At 43.5% G+C, this 20,746-nt stretch overlaps 1 protein-coding gene across 6 annotated transcripts in view; it reads left to right on the top strand.

Moving 5' to 3' along the window:
• The window catches only part of ADCY8 (adenylate cyclase 8), a 227,919-nt gene that overhangs the window by 96,139 nt on the left and 111,034 nt on the right, over window positions 1–20,746 (top strand). For all 6 annotated transcript variants that reach the window (XR_015140304.1, XR_015140305.1, XM_086335569.1 and 3 more), the window contains exon 6: window positions 19,597–19,755. Coding sequence is in view for 4 of the 6 variants with exons in the window: in XM_086335569.1 (XP_086191695.1) it covers window positions 19,597–19,755 (159 nt within the window). In the remaining 2 variants the exon portion in view is untranslated. The remainder of the gene's footprint in view (window positions 1–19,596; window positions 19,756–20,746) is intronic.

Here is a 20,746-nt window from a genome sequence, read left to right as displayed (position 1 = left end):
AAGACCAAAAGCACCCTATCTATCCTTTGTGCTCAGTCATGTCTATGTTGCAAGGTGGAGCTCTTTGACTTATTTCAAGAAGATTTATGCCTGTTAGTTCTCCCATAAAACCAATAAACCTGCTAGTTTCATTGTGTTCTAGTTATACTTCCCTTTCATTGTTTGTTCAACAAATTGGTATAACTAATGTTCTTCTGGGGATACAGCAAGGAACATGATGAATGTAATGCTTACCTTCAGGGAGAGATAATGCATAGACAATTTCAACACAGTACAATATGCTCTGAGATGAATCAAACCAGGGTGGTTGGGGGCGATAGAAAACCAACAGTTTGTGCAATCTGGGGTGCTGGAGAAGACTTTACAGTGTACGGATGTCTAAGCTGTTTCCTGAAAAGTAAGACGTTAGATCCTGGAGGTGGAATGGAGAGCTTGGAGGATAGATGGCCATGTGCAGAGTTTGGGATGTGCTGCCATGGCAGTTGGTGAGGTCTCGGCTGGAATGTGGTGACAGGCAGGCTGCACCCTGGGATCAGCCAGAACCTGCAGGGCCTTCTCAGTCATGTTAAGGGGCCGCAGTAGCTTAGCTGGTAAAGAATCTGCCTGCAATGCAGGAGAACCCGGTTCCATTCCTGGGTCGGGAAGATCCACTGGAGAAGGGATATATAACCACTCCAGTATTGTTGGGCTTCTCTGGTGGTTCAGCTGGTGAGGAACTCACCTAAAATCCTAAAGACCTAGGTTCAATCCCTGGGTTGGGAAGATCCCTTGTAGAAGGGACTGGCTACCCACACCAGTATTGTGGCCTGGAGAATTAACAAAGAGTCGGACACGACTGAGTAACTTTCACTTTCATTTTATCCTAAGGTCAACAGGAAGGGCAGCCAAGGGTGTCTTCATGGGTGTGTGACAAGGGTTCTTGGCTTTGGTCAGTATATCTGACAAATAGAGGTTTAATCAAAGGGGGATGAGTTATTGAGGTCAAGGACTTTAGAACTAGACTGTCTGTGGTTGTGTGATAAAAGCTCAGTGTTGTCAAAGCTCCCTTCAAGGTTCCAAAATGTTTGCAGATCCTCCAAGCATCACATCCTCCCACAACCACAGCAAAGGCAGTAAAGAGAGGACCCATGGGCAGAAATCTCCATGGCTTGTGCCTCGTCTTTTAAGAGAAGAAGAGAGTTGTTGAAAACAAACTGGAAGGCTCTCCCTGTGAACTCGCACCTTGGTCATATGGTCTACCTGGTATGCTTGGGAGTGTTAGTCTGGATTAAAGTCAGCAAAGACAGCAATCTGCACCCCCATGCACACCCTCCACTGTAGGCTCAGCTTGCCTGCTGGTTCCCAAGACCAGGTGCAGGCAGGAGGAACCTCAGGAGTTGGAGGCTCCCTCTGTATTAAAATAGAACCTGGCCATGACCAACACCTTGTGCTTGACCTTTCTACTTGCTGATAGATCCCTGACTTTATTCAGGTTTCAGGCAGAGACTACTGACATTGGGAAAGGCTGGAAAGTCCCATAATTAAGAAGAGGGCATAGAAGCACTTTTCCTAAATACGATCCTGTCCCACTGAAGCAACCCTGGTCATTTCAAGACTGAGACCGACATCACAGTCTGGGTGGGCAGGTGTGCCCCCAGGGTAGGCCTTCAGGGTCCCACCTCTGGAACCAACCCGTGACCAGGGCCTGGTCAAAGTAGTGAGGTGCTTTGCCATGAGGTGTATGGTGAGAGGGCTTCCCTGGGCTCAGTAGTAAGGAATCCGCCAGCCAATGTAGGAGATGTGGGTTTGATCCTGGGTGGAGAAGATCTCCTAGAGGAGGAAATGGCAGCCCATGCCAGTATTCTTACCTGAATAATCCCATGGACAGAGGAGCCTGGTGGTCTACAATCCAAAGGGTCACAAAGAGTTGAACACAACTGAAGCAGTTTAGCACACATGCATATATAATGAAAAACCCCACCCTCACGAACCCTAAGACCAGGTAGGCTGATGGAGAGAGACTGGAGATGTCCACTCTGCTATTACCTCCTCTTCTACAGAGATACAGATGTTTCTTCCAAGAGGGACCATAGAGAAAGGAGTCCACCACTTCCCACCAGAGTCCTCTTTGATCAGCCTTTCATAGATGGGAAAGGCTACAGACGCTTCTCAGCTGTTAATCCAGATGCTTGAGAGTCTTACCCTGAAAACTAGGTTGAATTGTGATAATGTGTTGACTGGTTTCAAGGGAGGTAGTGGGCCTGAAACCCAGAAGACCCAGTGTCTCATACCAGCTCTGCAGCTGATGAGGTCTGTGAACTCTACTCTGTCAGTCAGTTGGTAGGTCAGTCAACAAATAATTTGTTCATTTCTACCATGTGTCAGATACGGTGCTAAGTCCCCGGAAATACAGTATTGAACAGGTCTCTCTGGAGTCCTTCTCTTGTCTATGGTTGCCCAATAGAGATGTTCCTTGGATTGGTTGTCTATGAAATGAGGAAGTTGGACTAGACCAGCTCTGAGGCCTCTGCAAGTTTATGAATTATCAACCATGACTTATCAAAATCAAGTTTAAGTAGCAAAACCTTCCACTGACTTTCTGTCTTTCTCTCTTTCTTTAAATTTGTGTTAAGATTAAATTGATCAATAAAATTAAGAGCCACTGAGTCTGTGTTGAGGCTCGTGGGCTCTTCACTGCTGCGCATGGGCTTTCTCTGGTTTTTGTGCGCTGGCTTCTCACTGTGGCGGCTTCTCTCACTGAGGAGGCTGGGCTGCAGGGCACGCAAGCTACAGTAGTTGTGGTACGTGCTCCACAGCATGTGGGATCTTGGTTCCCAAACCAAGGGTCTAACCGGTGCACCCTGCACTAGCAGGCAGACTCTCAACTGCTGGAGCGCCAGGGAAGACCTACTTCAACATTTTTAAATGGTGATCACAATGAAGTTAATGAACACGTCCATCACTTCACATAGTAGTCTTTTTTTACAAGAATGCTTAAGACCTACTCTCAGCAAATTTCAAATATACAATAAGTATTGTTAACTGTAGTCATCACGTTTACATTAGAACCTCAGAACCTATTCATCTTATAATGAGTATTTTTACCCTTTGGCCAACATTTACCCTATTCTCTACCTCATCCCTAACTTCTGACAACGACCTTTCTACTCTGTGTCTATTGGTACAGCTTTTTTTTTTAAAAAAACAGTCCACATATAAATGGACTTGTCTTTCTCTTTCTGGCTTATTTCACTGAGTGTGATACCCTCCACATTCATCCATGTTATTGCAAATGGCAAGATTTTCTTCATTTTTAAACCTGAATAATATTCCAGTGTTTCTGTGTGTCTGTGTAGAGAGAGAGAAAGGGAGAAAGAAAGGAGGGATGAAAGGAAAGAAAGAAGGGGGAAGGAAAAAAAGAAAGAAAGAATATTCTCTTTATCCATTCATTCACAGGCTTTTTTTGGAGTTTCTAACTTGAACTTCAGCAGAAGATATGCTGCAGAGATGACATTGCAGAAGAAATGAACACTGATTGTCAAAATGCTTAAGATTCTCAGATCATTACCATTTATCTTTCTGGAGAGGATCTTATCCCTCCTGACCATTTTAACCAATTTAAAGTGTCCTTTCTGAAGCTTTGGAGTGGGACACTGAGATTTGGAGGGGTTGAAGCGATTCAAGGACTTTCTCCTGTTAGTTTATTAAGTACAGCTTTTACTTCCTTTAGAACAAGACAATTCAGGAAGATGTTTTTTAACTGCATGAGTCAGAGTCTATTAATACTCAAACAACTCCTTGATTATAATGTAGGTGACTTGAGGTCCAGCATGAATTCTTCCAGTTACCAACAAAGCATGGTGCAGAGAAACAAACACAAGCTCTAGAATTAGGCAAACTTGAGTTGCAATTGGCTCAGACTTGTAGAGTTTCCACTCCTGTCAAGTATTGCACTCTGAGGAATGACCAGCAGACAATATTTGCACCTCCACATGTGGAGAAGAAAATTCCAGTTCTATGCTGCTGCTGCTGCTGCTAAGTCGCTTCAGTCGTATCCGACTCTGTGTGACCCCATAGACGGCAGCTCACCAGGCTCCCCCATCCCTGGGATTCTCCAGGCAAGAACACTGGAGTGGGTTGCCATTTCCTTCTCCCATGCATGAAAGTGAAAAGTCAAAGTGAAGTCGCTCAGTTCTATAGCTTTACCAAAAAGTCAAAAATCTTAACCAACCACCACTTAGACATAATGCAACTTTGTATTCAGCCCCAAAGGCACTTGTTCCAACTGGAAAACTCCAAAGAAGCCATCAAGTCCGGAACCATACTTAACATTATTTGCATATGTTGTAATGTCGATAAGCCATTTATTGACTGGTGTCCCCAGGCTTGATGGCCACCCTGTATATTTGTCATCAGAGATGGATCCCTATTGAGGTACTGCCCCCGCCTTGTCAGGGTTTCTCTTTGTCCCCCTTTTTGGCATTTCCTCAAGGAGTCGGAATCCCAACACCAGTCCCCAGAGTACAGACTGACAATGAGGGGCTGGTGCTCTGATGGTGAGATGGCATCCGGACCCCAGCAGCTTCAGTCGTGTCCATGTTCGGGTGAGATTTATAACTCCTGCACAAATGGCAAACCAACACTCAAAATGGCCCTGAGCCTTTATTCACTGATCACTCCAAATATGTTATAGGGATTCTCCTTCCATCACACACTAGTGGGAACAGAGAGCTGGAATCTGGAAAGCTGGGATGAGCTGCTACTCAGAACACCGTAAGGCTTCCCAAGGAAACAGTCAAGACTGTCAGAAGTAAAAGCATAAGGGAACGGTTTCTTTCCCCATCTACATATCTCCACAGTGGTCTTTTTCACTGAGATCCAAAGTTTTTTTCCTAAAAACAAAATCATGAGTCTTCCCTGGTGGCCCAGTGGTAAAGAATCCACCTTGCAACTCGTGGGACGTGGGTTTGATCCCTGGTCCAGGAAGATACCACATGTCTTGGGGCAACTAAGCCTGGGTAGCACCACTAAGACCCAGTGCAGCCAAGTAAACTTTAAGTACCTTTAAGAAAACACAAGGCTATGAAGAAGGTTACCCTGGTAGTTAAGAATGGCAGAAACCACATGTGTGCGTATGTGTGTGCATGTGCATATATGCTTATGTATCCAACCCACTCCAGTACTCTTGACTGGAAAATTCCATGGATGGAGGAGCCTGGTAGACTACAGTCCATGGAGTTGCAAAGAGTTGGACACAACTGAGCAACTTCACTTTCTTTCATATGTATTGTATATATGTACATGTGTGCTGTGTATGTATATGTGGTGTGTATATGTGTGTATGTATGTGTATATGTATGGTGTGTATGTGTGCATGTGTCTTTGTGAGATATGTGAATATGCATGAGTATGTGTGCACTTCTGTGTCTATACAAGTATGTTCATGGGTATGTTTGTGCATATGTGTGTGTGTGTGTGTGTGTGAAGGATTTGAAGCAGGCTTCACGGTCACTATAATTCTAAATTCAGTCTGTGGAGTTAGTGCACAGATAGTTGGTGACCTTTTGAGATACACCAGGTTTTATCCCTCAGGCGATGGGAAGTCTCTGACACTTGAAGAGGGGAAGTGTCATGTTCCGATCGGCGCTTGAGGAGGGTAACCATGGAGATGGGTAACTGTCTCCAGTTGACTCTGGATGAGAGAAAACAGAGGCCAAGGGGAAGGAAACTGGTTGGGAGATATTTTTATAACAGTACAGGAAAGAGGAGTAAAGACCTTAAATAAAGCAGTAGTGAAATAGGAAAGGGTTATGATCCTCCAAAGCTAAGACCCCAAGAGTCCCTCAAGACACCATATGTGACCTAGAAGTTTAAATCAAATTTTTATCATTACAGTAAACTTCCCTTGTCGATTGATAATACTCTAAGCATTTGGACAGGGTTCTAGGCTTCCCTGGTGGCTCAGACGGTAAAGAATCTGCCAGCAATGCAGGAGACCTGGGTTCCATCCCTGGATTGGGAAGATCCCCTGGAGAAGGGCATGACAACCCACTCCAGTATTCTTGCCTGGAGAATCCCCATGGGCAGAGGAGCCTGGCGGGCTACAGTCCAAGGGGTCACAAAGAGTCGGGCACATTTAAGTGACTAAGCACGCACACACCACCTTATTAGAGTTTGTTGCTGGATGTGCTCACAGCAATGGTTCCCTGGAAGAGTGACTATGGCACCATGAGATGACTTGTAGGAAACACACTTGATCCTGAACTTCAGTCAGAAGATATAATATGGTTCCTGCTTCTTCACTTCTCAAAGCCTACATGACCTCTTCTGTGAAATGGGAATCATAAGAGGCCTAACTCAGAGTGTTCTTTTGAAAATTTAAATGCATAGCATGCATGTATCACCAGAAAGTGTTTTTTTTTTTTTTTTAATAGAATCTTGACAATCAGAGCTGAGTTTGGACAGTGGGAAATTGGACTCAGTTAAGTTACAGAAATCTATTCATTTTTTAGGGGTTCCAGTCTAATAAAATAATAATAAAAATAACAATAAGTTTTAATGAACACCTACTCTATGCCATGAACTAAGTGTTTTACATGTCTTCACTCATTTAGTCCATATAGCAATTCTAGGAGTTAGGCAGGGCTGAGAGCAAAATATTGAACAACTAGTGATACTGTGATCTCCGGAAAAGATTTAGCTTCAGGACCAAGGATCAGGCTTGATCACTCAAGAGCTTTTGTGTCGCAGAGTTTTATTAAAGTATAAAAAGGGACAGAGAAAGCTTCTGACACAGACATCAGAAGAGGGAATGGAGAGTGCCCCCCTCACTAATCTAAGCAAGGGAATTATATACTTTTTTAATTAGTTATTACAATAAATCAAAAGAATATCTCTAGGTTGTGAAACTTTTACCAGACCCACTCCCACAATTTACATTTTAAGATAACAGGATTCAGTTCAGTTGCTCAGTCGTGTCCGACTCTTTGTGACCCCATGAATCGCAGCTCGCCAGGCCTCTCTGTCCATCACCAATTCCTGGAGTTCACCCAAACTCATGTGCATCGAGTCGGTGATGCCATCCAGCCATCTCATCCTCTGTCATTCTCTTCTCCTCATGCCCCCAATCCCTCCCAGCATCAGGGTCTTTTCCAGTGAGTCAACTCTTCGCATGAGGTGGCCAAAGTATTGGAGTTTCAGCCTCAGCATCAGTCCTTCCAATGAACACCCAGGACTAATCTCCTTTAGGATGGACTGGTTGGATCTCCTTGCAGTCCAAGGGACTCTCAAGAGTCTTCTCCAACACCACCATTCAAAAGCATCAATTCTTCGGCACTTAGCTCTCTTCACAGTCCAACTCTCACATCCATACATGACCACTGGAAAAACCATAGCCTTGACTAGATGGACCTTTGTTGGCAAACTTATATCTCTGCTTTTGAATATGCTATCTAGGTTGGACATAACTTTCCTTCCAAGGAGTAAGGGTCTTTTAGAACTTACCAATAGAAACATTTTACCAGACCCACTCCCATAATATACATTCTAAGATATCAGGATTAGTCAGGTTTTCAGGAAGGAGAAACTGTCCTTAAGCAGGATACAGTGTTGTTATATAATCCTTGAAAGTGAAGTGAAGTTGCTCAGTCATGTCCGACTCTTTGCGACCTCATGGACTGTAGCCTACCAGGTTCCACCGTCCATGGGATTTTCCAGGCAAGAATACTGGAGTGGGTTGCCATTTCCTTCTCCAGGAGATCTTCCCGACCCAGGGATTGAACCTGGGTCTCCCGCATTATAGGCAGTCGCTTTACCATCTGAGCCACCAGGGGAGTCCCCATATAATCCTTAGTAAGAAGTTGAAATTGAGTTGTTTGTTGTATAATCATCAGTTCCAGGCTTAAAGAAAAAAAAAGTTTTAGGTGACTAGTAGTAGTAGTTTAGTTGCTAAGTCGTGTCCGATTCTTGTGACCCCATGGACTATAACATGTCAGGGTGCTCTGTCCATGGGATTCTCCAGGCATGAATACTAGAATAGGTTGCCATTTCCTTCTCCAGGGGATCTCCCCAACCCAGGAATCGAACCTGGGTCTCCTGCATTGCAGGCAGATTCTTTACTGACTGAGCTATAAGGGAAGCCCTAGGTGACTAAGGAATGTAGGGGGGAAAGGGCGTTTGTCCTTTCCACCTCCTTGAGAATTCCAGACCCCTATCTCCTCTTTGAGAGCCCCAGACCCCTCCCCGCACTACCCCCCCCCCAGCCCCACTCTCCTCCTTGGAGACCCGGACTTCCTATCAACCGACCTAGGAATTGACTCTCTCACTAGTATGGCTACAACATGGACTAATCAGAATTGGCCAGGAAGTCCATTGGAGTGGATGTTAACCATAAACAACCAGTACAACTGTGTGGGTGCATCCTGACTCACCTCTGGAATTAGGCTCCTGCTTCACCCATGAGGAAACTGGAGCTTACAGAGTTCATGTAATTGCCCACAACCACGGAGCTGGTCAGTAGCTGAACCAGGGCACCAATCTAGAACCATCTGCCCTCAAAACCATTGGTCTTAACCATGACAACATGATTAATCTCATCTCTAGATTTCTGGAGTTCTTTCTGATGACTGTAATCTGCTACTGACACCCAAAGGGTCAAAGGGTAGCCTAGGAAGTCTCACATACATCCTTAATAAATTATCAGAACTGACACTGAGAGGGAAGAGAAGATTGTAAGCCTTCATCAAAGCTCTTAGTAAATGTATTCCATTAGAAAAAATAGTTGATTTTAGAAACATGATATTAGCTGGGTGAATGGCAAAAAAAAAATGGTGATTGAATGTAGCTTTATTTCTAATGAAGCATTTAATAGCATCTCATGGATGTCTTTTCATAAAATTAAATTAATTAAAATAGGCTTAGATAATAGTTCCATTAAGTAGATTGAAAAGTGACTCCAGGTGGCACGTCTTCACACACCCTGGCTCTATTTCCAGGAAGGCTTGATAGCTTATAAGACACTAGAGCTGAAGGTGGGCTCTGTAATATGCAATATCTTTATTAACCATCTGCAAAGGCTCCCTTGATGAAACTTAATGAAAACTGCAGAGCCTGATCTTTTCAGTGCAGTTGCTAAAAAGACATGGAATGACACCAGAATGTCAAGCAGAAACTGGCTTGTCCCCAACGGTTAATTGGAGCAAAGGTCTTAATCCTTGTGGTGGGGTTGTCCTGCCAAGCAGCATGGAAGGATGAGGAATGAAAATCAGGATTTATTTTTCTTCCCTTAAGAGGCAGGAGTGCCCAAGCCTACTGCATGCCTCTGGGCATCTCTTCCTTCTCCTTTCTCTCTTTTGAACTTCTTTTTTGCTCTTTCTATCTCTCCCTTTCTCCCTTGTGTGTGTCTCTCTCTATATATGTATCTTTCTTTCCTCTCCAAACCGCTTTCTTAACCTTGATCTGAAAAGTCATTGACTACAGCATCCACAAAGCTGTAGTTCTCTTTAAAATGCAACAGAGTTGTCTGTAATGCATGAGCAGGGGTTCTTTTCGCAAAATTATTTACAGTGGTGAAGATCAAATCTATCTAGTAGCAATAGTTCATTAAGCTAATATTGATTGAATGCTTACCACGTGCCAGACGCTATACTAAATAACTTTCCTGACTCACCTCACCTAATAGTGACTACAGCCCTGTGAGGTGAGGAAGCTAATGTCTGTTTCCCCAACTGTCAGAGGAGGAAAATAAAACTCTGATTGGATAAATAGCTTCCTGTCAATGACGCACAGCCTCTTAGTGGCAGGGCAAAGACCCTGAGGCATATTCATCTGAATCCCTAAATGTCCAAAGGCAGGGAAATGGTTAGACAAATTTTTGCATATTACAAAACAGGGAAATGAGGAGCCATTAGTTTCCATGGTTTGCATTAGTATTCAATGGCATAGAAAAGTGCTTGTGAGTTTAAAGAAATATGCATAGTAGAGTACACACACACACACACACACATGCACACACACACATCATTTAGGGCAACCTTAGTTTTTAATATCTATTTTTACAGAGAGAGAAAGACATAGAGCTCAGTGTGGGAAATGAGTGGCTGGATCCTTTCTCTTGCTTTTCTCTCACGGGGTTCACACTGTTTTTGACCAGGAATCCTGCTCTAGATTCTCCCCTTACCTTCCCACTCCCAAAAGCAGGAGGGTGATGCTGAACAGAGTACGAGCAGCGGTAAGATGTTCATGGCGCTCTCAGCCTGCAGTTTGGCATTCTGAGGGCCAGTCAGGACCTATCACTTCCTAACCTTGAGTGAGAGACTTAATCTCTGTCCATGCTAGGCTTCTTAACTGCAAAATGGGGGAAAAAACATCCTAATTCAAGTTCCGTAAAGAAAGGAACAGATTTTCTGGTTTGTCTGTCTGGTTCCCTGCCAATGTCTTCAAGAAATGCTTGTTGGATGAATCAATGAGATAAATAGATAGGATATGTTGTGAGAATAGATAGGTGGTTGTGAGAATGAAAGGAGATCATGAAGTCAACACAGAACATGAGGGCAACACAGAAGAGATATTGAATATGTTTTAACTCTCTTGGAGCCTCAGTTTCCTCATCTGTAAAATGGAAGTTTATAATCCTGATAGGTATCTACCTATCAGAACTGTTGTGGGCATCATATGAAGTATTTTATGAGACTGCAACTTCCATGCTAGGATAAGACATGGTAGTTTTTCAACTTTTTAGACGCAGATGAGCTGCAAGTTTTTTTTTTTTTTTTTTTTTTAGAGTTTCTATCAAGGTTTTATTACAGAGGCATTATTTTTTTTTTTTTTTCTAATTTTAAATTTCAAAAAAAAATCACATGCTCCCCATCCTGAACCCTCCTCCCTCCCAACCTCCCCATACCATCCCCCTGGTTTGTAAGGCAAGCTGACTCCAGCGTCCAGTAAAGGCTTTGGAATAGATCATGGTTGAAGGCAAAGTCAGGCTCCATGACCAGCATGCTGACAGCCCCCACCCTGACAGTGAGTGACTCCTGTGCTGCCTTTGGTGAACTCAGAATTCGAGAGAAGGGAGCTTGTCATAGGTCTGCTGACTTTGGGAGTCAATCAGCAGAGACTGTGTCATCCCTCTATTGGGCAGAGCCAGATTAAGCCTCAGTGGCTCACGTACCGCTGAGGATGGCTTCTTTCTCACAGTAAACCATTCCAGGTAGTAGAGGTGGAGCCCTGGATGTAGACTCGCGCCCCCGGGGTGAGATCCCAGCTACTCCACTGCTGCATGTGTGACCAAAAGAAAGGACCTTCTTGGGACTCAGTTTCCTCAGTTGTAAAATGGCGCTGGTAATGGTGCACAGAGTTATTGTAAAGATAAAACGTGACACTTGAGCAGAACACCCTGCCCAGTGACTGTAACTGACTTCCACAGCTGACTCCTATGCGCTTCCTTTTTTCCCAGCGTTTCAACTGGAAGAACATTTCTAAGGTTCTTCATCTCTCACCATATACCAAGCACTCTTCTTTAACCGTTCAGTTACAGGAAATAACATCATCACTTTTTGCAGGTTAACTCTTGCACAGTGGGTACCCCCCGCTTGATCTAGAGCTACAAAAAAATTTGTGATAACTATTAAGTGGAGTCTTTATTTCAAAGAAATCTTAGATAGAAGCCCTCCATGAAAACACATGAGAGCAAAGCTGCTTAAATTAAAGGGGCAAGATGTGGAGATTCTCCCCACTCTCCAACTGGCAGGCTAAAGGCACCTGCATGGTTCCCCTGGGACTCTAAGAAGCAGCCAAAGGCTATAGAGAAAGAAAGGTTTTGTCCATGAATTCAGTAAGTGCATCTGAGCCCTATATGCTAGTGGTTAAGAATCTGCCTGCCGATGTAGGAGACATGAGACACGGTTTCAGTCCCTTGGTCGGGAAGATCCCTGCAGGAGGAAATGGCAGCCCACTCCAGTATTCTTGTCTGGAGAAGCCCGTGGACAGAGGAGCCTGGTGGGCTACAGTCCATGGGGTCTCAAAGAGTCGGACACGACTGAGCGTCTGAGCACACAGCACACCTGTGTGCTAAGTGCTGAGCATGTGGAAATGAAAGATGGTATCCCTGCCCTCCAGAAGCTCAGAGTTTATGGAGAAGAAAGGGAAAGTAACAGATGTTTATAAGGTCAGCGATCTGTAGGCATTTTTTTTCTTTGTTTGCGGTGATGAAGCACAGCAAAGCATCAGTGTGGCTTTACTTTGGAAAAATTAAACAGGACTTGTAACTCGGAGCAGAATTCCATCCATTTTAATTTCAAGGATACACAGAGCACCCCTTTAAGAACTGGGGTTGAAACACATGGTATGTGTTTGTAGTTCTATGCAACCGCTGGGTAGCCCTTCCAAAGAGGATCACTGTCTATAAATTATTCATTACTTTGCCATAATTTCATTCTTATCTTTTATTAAGTCAAATCCCAGACACAACAAAAAGAAAGAAAACGCAGTGTAGCAACCATGTTTGTCTTCTTATGATTTTTGTTTTGTAGAAGAAAATAAAAAATCTAAATGTCTTTTCATTAAGATGTTCCAGTGCATTCCCTGGATAATGTTAATTGCCCAATGGCATTAGCACAGAGTGCTGTTTAATAGACCCTCACAATTAGTTGGCAAAGTGCTTTAACATCCATTATCTCCTCTGGGGCTCACAGAGGCTCTGTAAGTGAAACGATCAGCTAGAGTTTTATTTCACGACCATTGAAACTCTGGGTTGGCTCTAGCTATTTGCCCAGCCTCACATAACACATACAGTATCTACGTCATGAAGTGCATGAGGCTTAAAAAACAACAGCCCCAGTTTAGTCTTAGAATCCTGCTCTTCAGCTGTGTGGCCACAAGAACATCCTTCCACTTTCCTGTAGTTTTTCATGGGCTTCCCAGGTGGCTCAGCGGTAAAGAATCCACCTGTCAATGCAGGGGACACGGGTTCAATCCCTGGCTCAGGAAGATCCCCTGGAGAAGGAAATGGCAACCCACTCCAGTATTCTTACCTGAGAAATCCCATGGACAGAGGAGCCTGGTGGGCTACAGTTTATGGGGTCGTAAAGAATCAGACACGACTCAGTGACTTAACAACAACAACAGTTCCTTCAAATGTGATAAGCGTCCAAGTCGTCTGTAGTATGTTCCAGACACTCTTCTCAGCTCTCTATGTATGTTTATTCAATTAATTCTGACAATGCTCCTATCATTCCCACTTTAGGTAGACGTTAAGTAACTTGCCTAAGATAGTGCAGCTAGTAAGGGGCAGAGGAAGACATAAACTCAGGTAGTCTGTATTACTACAGAGTCTGTATTACTCCCTCCACTATAGTGATGCTCGTATCATGAGAAGGATGTAGATTGGAGGTGATGACTGTACCCTTCAGGATAGTCCCAAGTAGGTTGACATGACAGACATCCCCCCAAAGCTCAATGGCTTAAGTCAACAAAGATTCACTTTTCATTCACATTTTCTGTCCATTGTGAACTGGCTGAGGAAATGACAAGGAACCCTGTCATTCAAGAACCCTAGTTAAGAAGGCTTCATCACCAAGTGTCCTTGATTGATGGCGGGAACAGAGAGAAAATGTGGTTGATCAGTCTTTTAAAGCTTCTGCCCCCAAAATATGTGTTTTCTTGGCCTCGTGGCAAGGCCTGTGGGATCTTGATTCTTCAGCCAGGGATCCAACCCATGCTCCCTGCACTGCAGCTCTGAGTCTTAACCACTGGACCACCAGAGAAGTCCCTCTGCTCACATTTTATTGGCTAAAAATAACATGTAATATGCAGGGAAACACGATCCTAATATGTGTTCGAATATTGTGGTGTAAGACATGGTAGACCACACCAACGACCTCCCCCACTGACACGTCTCACAGAAACTCATTGAGAACGCATCAGAAACTGAAACGCTCTTCCTAAGTGCTAGATGCTACTTGTCCTCTTGCTTTACTGAGTTTTTCAAATGGCCTCAAATGTTTTCATTATCAGTGGATGAAGGCTGTGTGTATATATGTATACACATGGAGTTTTTAACTTAAAGTTAAAACAATGGCCCAGAAACTAGAGTCCTCGCCAGGAATAAAACGTGTCTCATCCTTTAGCTACAAGCATTCTTTCTAATGTCTGTGGCTGCCTTCTTAACATCTAGTTTATATCTGTATTCTCAACCCACTTCCACTTTACTTTCTTGTTTAAATAAGCGTATTATCTTATAACTTGTTGAAGTGAAGTGAAGTGAAAGTCACTCAGCCGTGTCCGACTCTTTGCAGCCCCCTGGACTGTAGCCTGCCAGGCTCCTCTGTCCATGGAATTCTCCAGGCCAGAATACTAGAGTGGGTAGCTCTTCCATTCTCCAAGGGATCTTCTCAACCCAAGGACTGAACCCAAGTCACGCACATTGCAAGCGGATTCTTTACTGTCTTAGCCAAACTTGTTAAGAACAGAGAATACAGCTTGTATTTGGAATCATTCATTTATTCTTTAAAAAAAAACAAAAAACAACTATATGTGAGGCATGATGCTCCAGGCTGTGAGAGATGCAAGAATTATTCAGACAGGAATACTGCCTTCAAGAAGTTTATATGTAGAAATGTGAAATACGGGGGCTGCCCTGGCAGTCCAATGGTTAAGACTCGTTGCTTCCACTGCAGGGGGCATGGGTTTGATCCCTCGTCAGGAAATTTAAAAAAAGAGAAAGAAATGTGAGAACATGAATAGTGAGTATGGATACCCATCCATTTTCCCATCCAGTAAACGTCCATTAAGCGTGGGCCACGTCCCACACCCAGTGCCATGTTAAGAGGGGTGGGTGGCACTGAACCGTGCAAAGTCTATACCGCCAAGGTTTAGAATCCAGCAGAGGGAAGAGATGATTCCAATACAGCATCCCAGTTATTGTTCACGTGGGATGCAGTGCAAACACTGGGGAAAGCATGTGATCCAGACGTCACCTGAAGGGAGGGGATGGACATTCCAGACGGGGCAGGAGGGCCCAGGACTCAGGCAGTGACTGTGCAGTCTGGACAGCTGGAGTCCGATGTGTGCTCTAGAAATGAGGCTGATCATTGAGATGCAGGAAGCTCATGAAGGGTTTCATGTGCCAGGCCAGGAATTTTCCATTTTATCTCAGGCCAGTGATTTCTGAATATTTTGATTCCCCATCTCTATCAAAAGTGATCGTAATAATTTAGAAATTGTATTATTGTTCATTGTATCATTATATTCATACATTTAAAAGCACATACTATAAAACACACATGAGAGGTGGATTGTAAATGATACTGGTGATAAATATTTTAAATACTTTCAAATATTTAAAATTCACTGATAGTGCAAAAATCTTTCAGCTCTCACCATTTTTTGGTGAGAGCAGTGGGTTCGAACGTAACCAATTTTTTTTCATCTTAATAGTTTATGATACAGAAATGCAAAGGTCAGGTTTCAAATTCAGTTTATTTCTGTGTTTGGCTCTGATGGCCATCAGAGAAAATTATACATCTTATAAAAACAGGCAGATCCTGGAGGTGTATTTGCACCCTTGGTTGTATTTTCTAAGTCATTTGTGACAACAAGCCTTGCCATACATTTTCCTTTTTAAAAAATATTTACTTATTTGGCTGCTCTGGGTCTTAGTTGAGCATGCAGGTCTTAGCTGTGGCATGTAGGGTATAGTTTCCTGACCAGGGACCAACCCAGTTCCCCTGCACTGGGAGCATGGAGTTTAGCCACCAGACCACCAGGGAAGTCCCCAACCTTACTTTTTTTCCTCATTATAAGGCAATAGGTTTTTTATATTTTTTAACAAATGGGTTCAAAGTCTACCATAATTCTGTACTTGGAAAATTTTTAAATAGATTACCATAGGGGAGCAAAATTTGCCACCCCAAAATGTGTCTGTTTGGCATGGAGATTATTTTAGGCTGTTATTTTTGTTGTTTTTGTTTTGGGGTTTTTTTTTTCTTACTGTGCTAGGTCTTCATTGCTAAGCACAGATTTTCTCCGGTTGTGGTGAGCAGGGTCTAAACTTCACTGTGGTGCACAGGCTTCTCACTGCCGTGACTTCTCTTGTTGCAAAGCACAGACTCCAGAGTGCAAGCTCAGTAGCTGTAGTACATGGGCTTGGTTGCTCTGTGGCACGTGGAATCTTCCCGAACCAGGGATCGAACCCATGTCCCCTACGTTGGCTGGGGGATTCTTATCCACTGTACCACCAAGGAAGCCCTGGCAGGTGGTTTTTAAGAAAACAAAAGGCTCAGGAAGAGCTTTTACCTCCTCCTTTTGACTGCCTACAAGAATTTAAATTGGCCCCATTCCAGGAAGAGAATTGGCCTCAGAGATACTACAAGGAATAGGAGCTAAACGTGTTAAACTGGGGAAAACTTAGCAAGTCCTGTTTGATCAAACTTCTCTCTGTGTCCCGTTTTCTTTGCAAAGCCTGGCAAATGTTTGTTTGCCAAACACTTCTTTCCCACCTTCCTGTAAATTGCTCTCCTCCCCTTCGAAGTCCCAAACTCCTCTCCCCTTCTCCTGTCGCAGAAACCAGTACTGGAGAAACCAAGCACTGCACTCAGACAGTCGGAGAACTCCGGGTTATTACGCCAGCGGGCCCAGAGGAGTCAACACTCCAAACTCTGAGCCCCGGACAAGGGGATTACAGAGTTTTTATAGACAGACTATAGTGGGCAACACCAGCTGTTAATAGGCTGGTTTAAACTAAGGGATTTAGGCCTGGGTCAAGAGGTCAAGTTGGGGAGGGGGATGCCTGACCTGGAGAGGCATGATTAAGCAGGTTTGCAGGGGCTGGGTGATTGCAAAGAGCATGACAAGGGTGAGTGAGATAAGCTCCAGTCCCTAGTATTGCAAGTCCCCACTTTCTGAGACTTCGTGACCTACGTGATCTAGACTTTGCAAAGGGCAAGCTGAGTTACAGAGGCAGAAGAAGGAGATTATGTAAAATTTTAACTTTTCCTCTTCATCCCTTCTCTCCCCATAGAAGCCTTCAGTCTCTAATTTGTCTTGGGATGTCATTTATCTTGGGAGGTCCTGGGTGTATGTAATTAAATTTGATTTTTTACTGTTACTCTGTCTCACGTCAATTTAATTTTTAGAGCAGTCTGAAGAAACTAGAAGGGGAAAGGAAAACTTTTTTCTCCCTGACGTAAATATGCATCTTTGAGAGTTTTTTTGGCCCCACTACCCAGCTTACAAGATCTGAGTTCCCTGACCAGGGATCAAACTTGGGCCCCGGCAGTGAAGGCCTGCTAACCACTGGACCACCAAGGAACTAACTCCCTTTCTGAGAATTGTGATAGTTGAAAAAACATGTTTGACAGTCAAGTTCCCAAAGAGAAGGCGACATTTCCAAACTTCTATTTTCAAAATTCTCTCTTCAGAGCGTGAATTTCTCAGGAAAAGCAGTTACTTTCTCATTCCTTCTTAAATCATCCTCTTCAGTTTGGATAAACTAAGAAAGTTTGGGTTTTTTCCCAAATATTCACTTTCATGTCAAATAAAAAGGGATAAATCATCTTTAATTTTTAATTAATTTATTTTTATTGAGGTATAGTTGATTTACAATATCATAATGTTGTAGCCACACGTTCCAGGAAACAAACTCACTCAGAAGGACAATGCAGATAGTGGAGTGCAGTTTATTACACCGGCGGGCCCAAGGCAGAGTCTCCTCTTAGCCAAGGACCCCGACCAGTTTTTGTGAAAACCTTATATACCCTAAGTGTACGTGCTCAAACCCACCTCCCCAAATTCTCTGAAACTAGTCTGAACAAAGGAAAAGAAAGATACAATCAAAGTTAACCCGTGATTCGTATGCCTTAAGCCTAGGTGGACAAGAGTGGACAAATATCAATAGGCCTATGGTCATACCCCAATAAGCATAATAAAATGTATGATTCTATTTGGTTACACAAATAATTAGGGTATTCTTTTAGGCGATGGAGAGTCTAGCTACGAGCCCTGGGGCTCCTCCATCCTGGGGGTCTGATTTTTTGTTGGTATGTCGTTTCCATAGATACTGGGCATATAGCTCAAAGTCCAGAGTCTGGCCCAAGAAGGAGTCCTGCTTTCAGGATGGAGCCTGTTCTGTCTATTTCCTCCTTCAATAATAGTTTCAGGTATACAGCATAGTGATTCAGTATTTTTACAGATTATACTCCATTAATAGTTATTATAGGATAATGGCTATAATTCCATGCGCTATATAACATATCCTTGTTGCTTATCTATATGATCAATGTTGATCGTATAAGCTGCTGTAAAGATAAGTCATCTTTATTTATTTATTTACTTATTTTCGGCTGCACTAGATCTTTGTTGCTGGGCACAGGCTTTCTCTAGTTGATGCAAGTGGGGACTACTCTTTAGTCGCAGTGGGCAGGCTTCTCATTGTGATAAAGAGAAGCACCGGGGGCTTCTCTTGTCGTGGAGCACTGGCTCTAGGCATGCGGGCTTCAGTTATTGTGCTCTGTGGGCTCCAGAACTTGGGCTCAATAGTTGAGGCTTAGCTGCTCCACCGCATGTGGAATCTTCCCAGACCAGAGATCAAACCCATGTCCCCTGCATTGGCAGGTGGATTCTTATCCACCATACCCATCAGGGAAGTCCAAATTTAAATTTGACAACTCCTTTCAGCATTTTGAAGTAAAGTAACCACTGGATTTCTATATGGCAGTGAAGATTTTTCTAGCTCTTCTATTTTAAAGTATTATATTCTACTGTTGGAATTTCTTTCTACCTAAATGACATCTTTTAACTCTTAAACTGAAGTGGTTGGAAATACTCTGAAAATGAGGAAGGGATGGCTATACCCAGAGGCAGCCCTTGATGGAAGAAATCTTCTATTTTCAAGATGCCTCCCCCATGCTTACAAGCAGAGGACAGTCTGACACAGACCCTGTAAGGTCCCTAAGGTCAATCCATATATTGAATTCTGGTAAAGATAAAAACAAAAGCTATAGACGGAAGTTGTGTGATTGTCTTTATACATCCCAACAGCTGACCCAGCTCAGCCCTGGAATGTGAGCAAGCTACTCTGGAAACCACTGCTCTAAGGGGTTGGGAGGTCAGGAAAGAGTTTTAGACAAGGACTGATGGAGTGACACTCACTTTTGTCTTGTAGATAGCTATGTGGAACTTGAGCTGTAAGGGGACTCCAGACTGAAGCTTAATGGTGACCTGAACTAGAATGTTGGTATAAGGAATGGAGAGAAGGAAATGGAATAAAAGTTAAAATATTTAGGTTGGAAATGGAGCGTTCAATGAAGTGCAGAATCTGTAATCTATCGCAGGTTTGTGCAGTAGTGGGTTGTCATTCCCTGAGAAAGAATTTATATAGAATGACCAGGTTTGGGGAGAAAGGTGATAAAGACCCTTAGAAGTTCAGATTAAAAATTAGCAGAGTTTGGAGAAGAAAGGGTATCTTTCCAGTTATCAGGAAATCCAAGAAGTCTTCATGGAAGAGGTGGCACGTGAATGAGCCAGAGTTAAACTTATGGAGTAAGCAAGACCCAAATTGCCACCAGGGCCAAGATGCCCACTCTGGCCTTTGACATCTGTCTCTTCATTCCCTTATGTCGTCAGGTATGTGCGATCAAGGACAAAGCACGATGTTGACATGCGGATTGGAATCCACTCGGGCTCGGTGCTGTGCGGCGTGTTGGGTCTTCGGAAGTGGCAGTTTGATGTCTGGTCTTGGGATGTGGACATCGCGAACAAACTTGAATCTGGAGGAATCCCCGGGTAAGCCAAAGCAAAGCCCTCTCCTCGCTTAACACGTAGCATTGGCTCGCTTTGTGACAGTGGGTTTCTCATATGCAGAATTCAGAAGTATATACATTCAAGAAACAATTATTTGGGGGGATACAGAACTTTAAAACATCATGCAGATATTAGCTCCAAAAGTTTAGTGACATTTGTCAGAGGCAGTGAGGACACTCGGGTGTTCTGGACTCAGTCCTGTAAAGCACTGGCTTTCGGATTTGACTTCTCATTGGAAACGGCACAGGAGCACTTTAAAAATCCTGGTGTCTTGACCTCATACCAGTCCATGTCAGGCAGAATCTGTGCAAAATCTCATCTAAGTTCTTAAAGCAATCCTCATGGGCAGCCAGGGTTAAGACTTAACTGACCTTCTGTATGACCTTAACCTTCCTTTGAAAACGCAGACATGTCTCTGAACTTTCCATGATTTGACATTGTTTGGCTTTTTCTGCTATTTTAATGTCTGTTATTCCCCTCCCCTCTTTTGTAGGATACAACTCAGCTTACTTTTCCTTTCAGTGAGAGAGATAGCCCCCCATTCTAAACCCCGGTCAAGTATCTTTTATGCACTAGACAATCTGCTAAATACCATGAATACATCATGTCGTTTGATCTCTCCATATAGTAAATAGTAGCTTCCTTGTTTTAATGGGGACACTGAGGCTCAAAGAAATGAAATATGTCACATAAATACAGCTATGAAGGGTCTCCCTACCCATCACTGTCTCCCACTGTTAGTTTATCAGTCCCGTTTGCTCAAGATTGTCCTCTATTATGACTCTCCAGGCCCTCATTGTGTGTGCAGTGCCGAGTATGATGCATGGAGCGTAGGAAGAAGGGAAGGAGGCATGCCACACCATGGCATAATGGTTGACGGTCTGTTCCCTGGAATCATGCAAAATCCATACATAATTTGTTAAACCACCAGTAGCTGGGCCCATCCTCAGAGTTTCTGATCAACATGTCTGGG

This window comes from Bos grunniens, chromosome 14 (assembly GCF_055505025.1).
Source record: "Bos grunniens cultivar Pamir isolate PY7600 chromosome 14, Bosgru_T2T1.0, whole genome shotgun sequence".
In the NCBI taxonomy this organism is placed as follows: Eukaryota; Metazoa; Chordata; class Mammalia; order Artiodactyla; family Bovidae; genus Bos; species Bos grunniens.
Note: the sequence above shows the minus strand (reverse complement) of the source record. Positions and strands in the feature narration are given on the sequence as shown.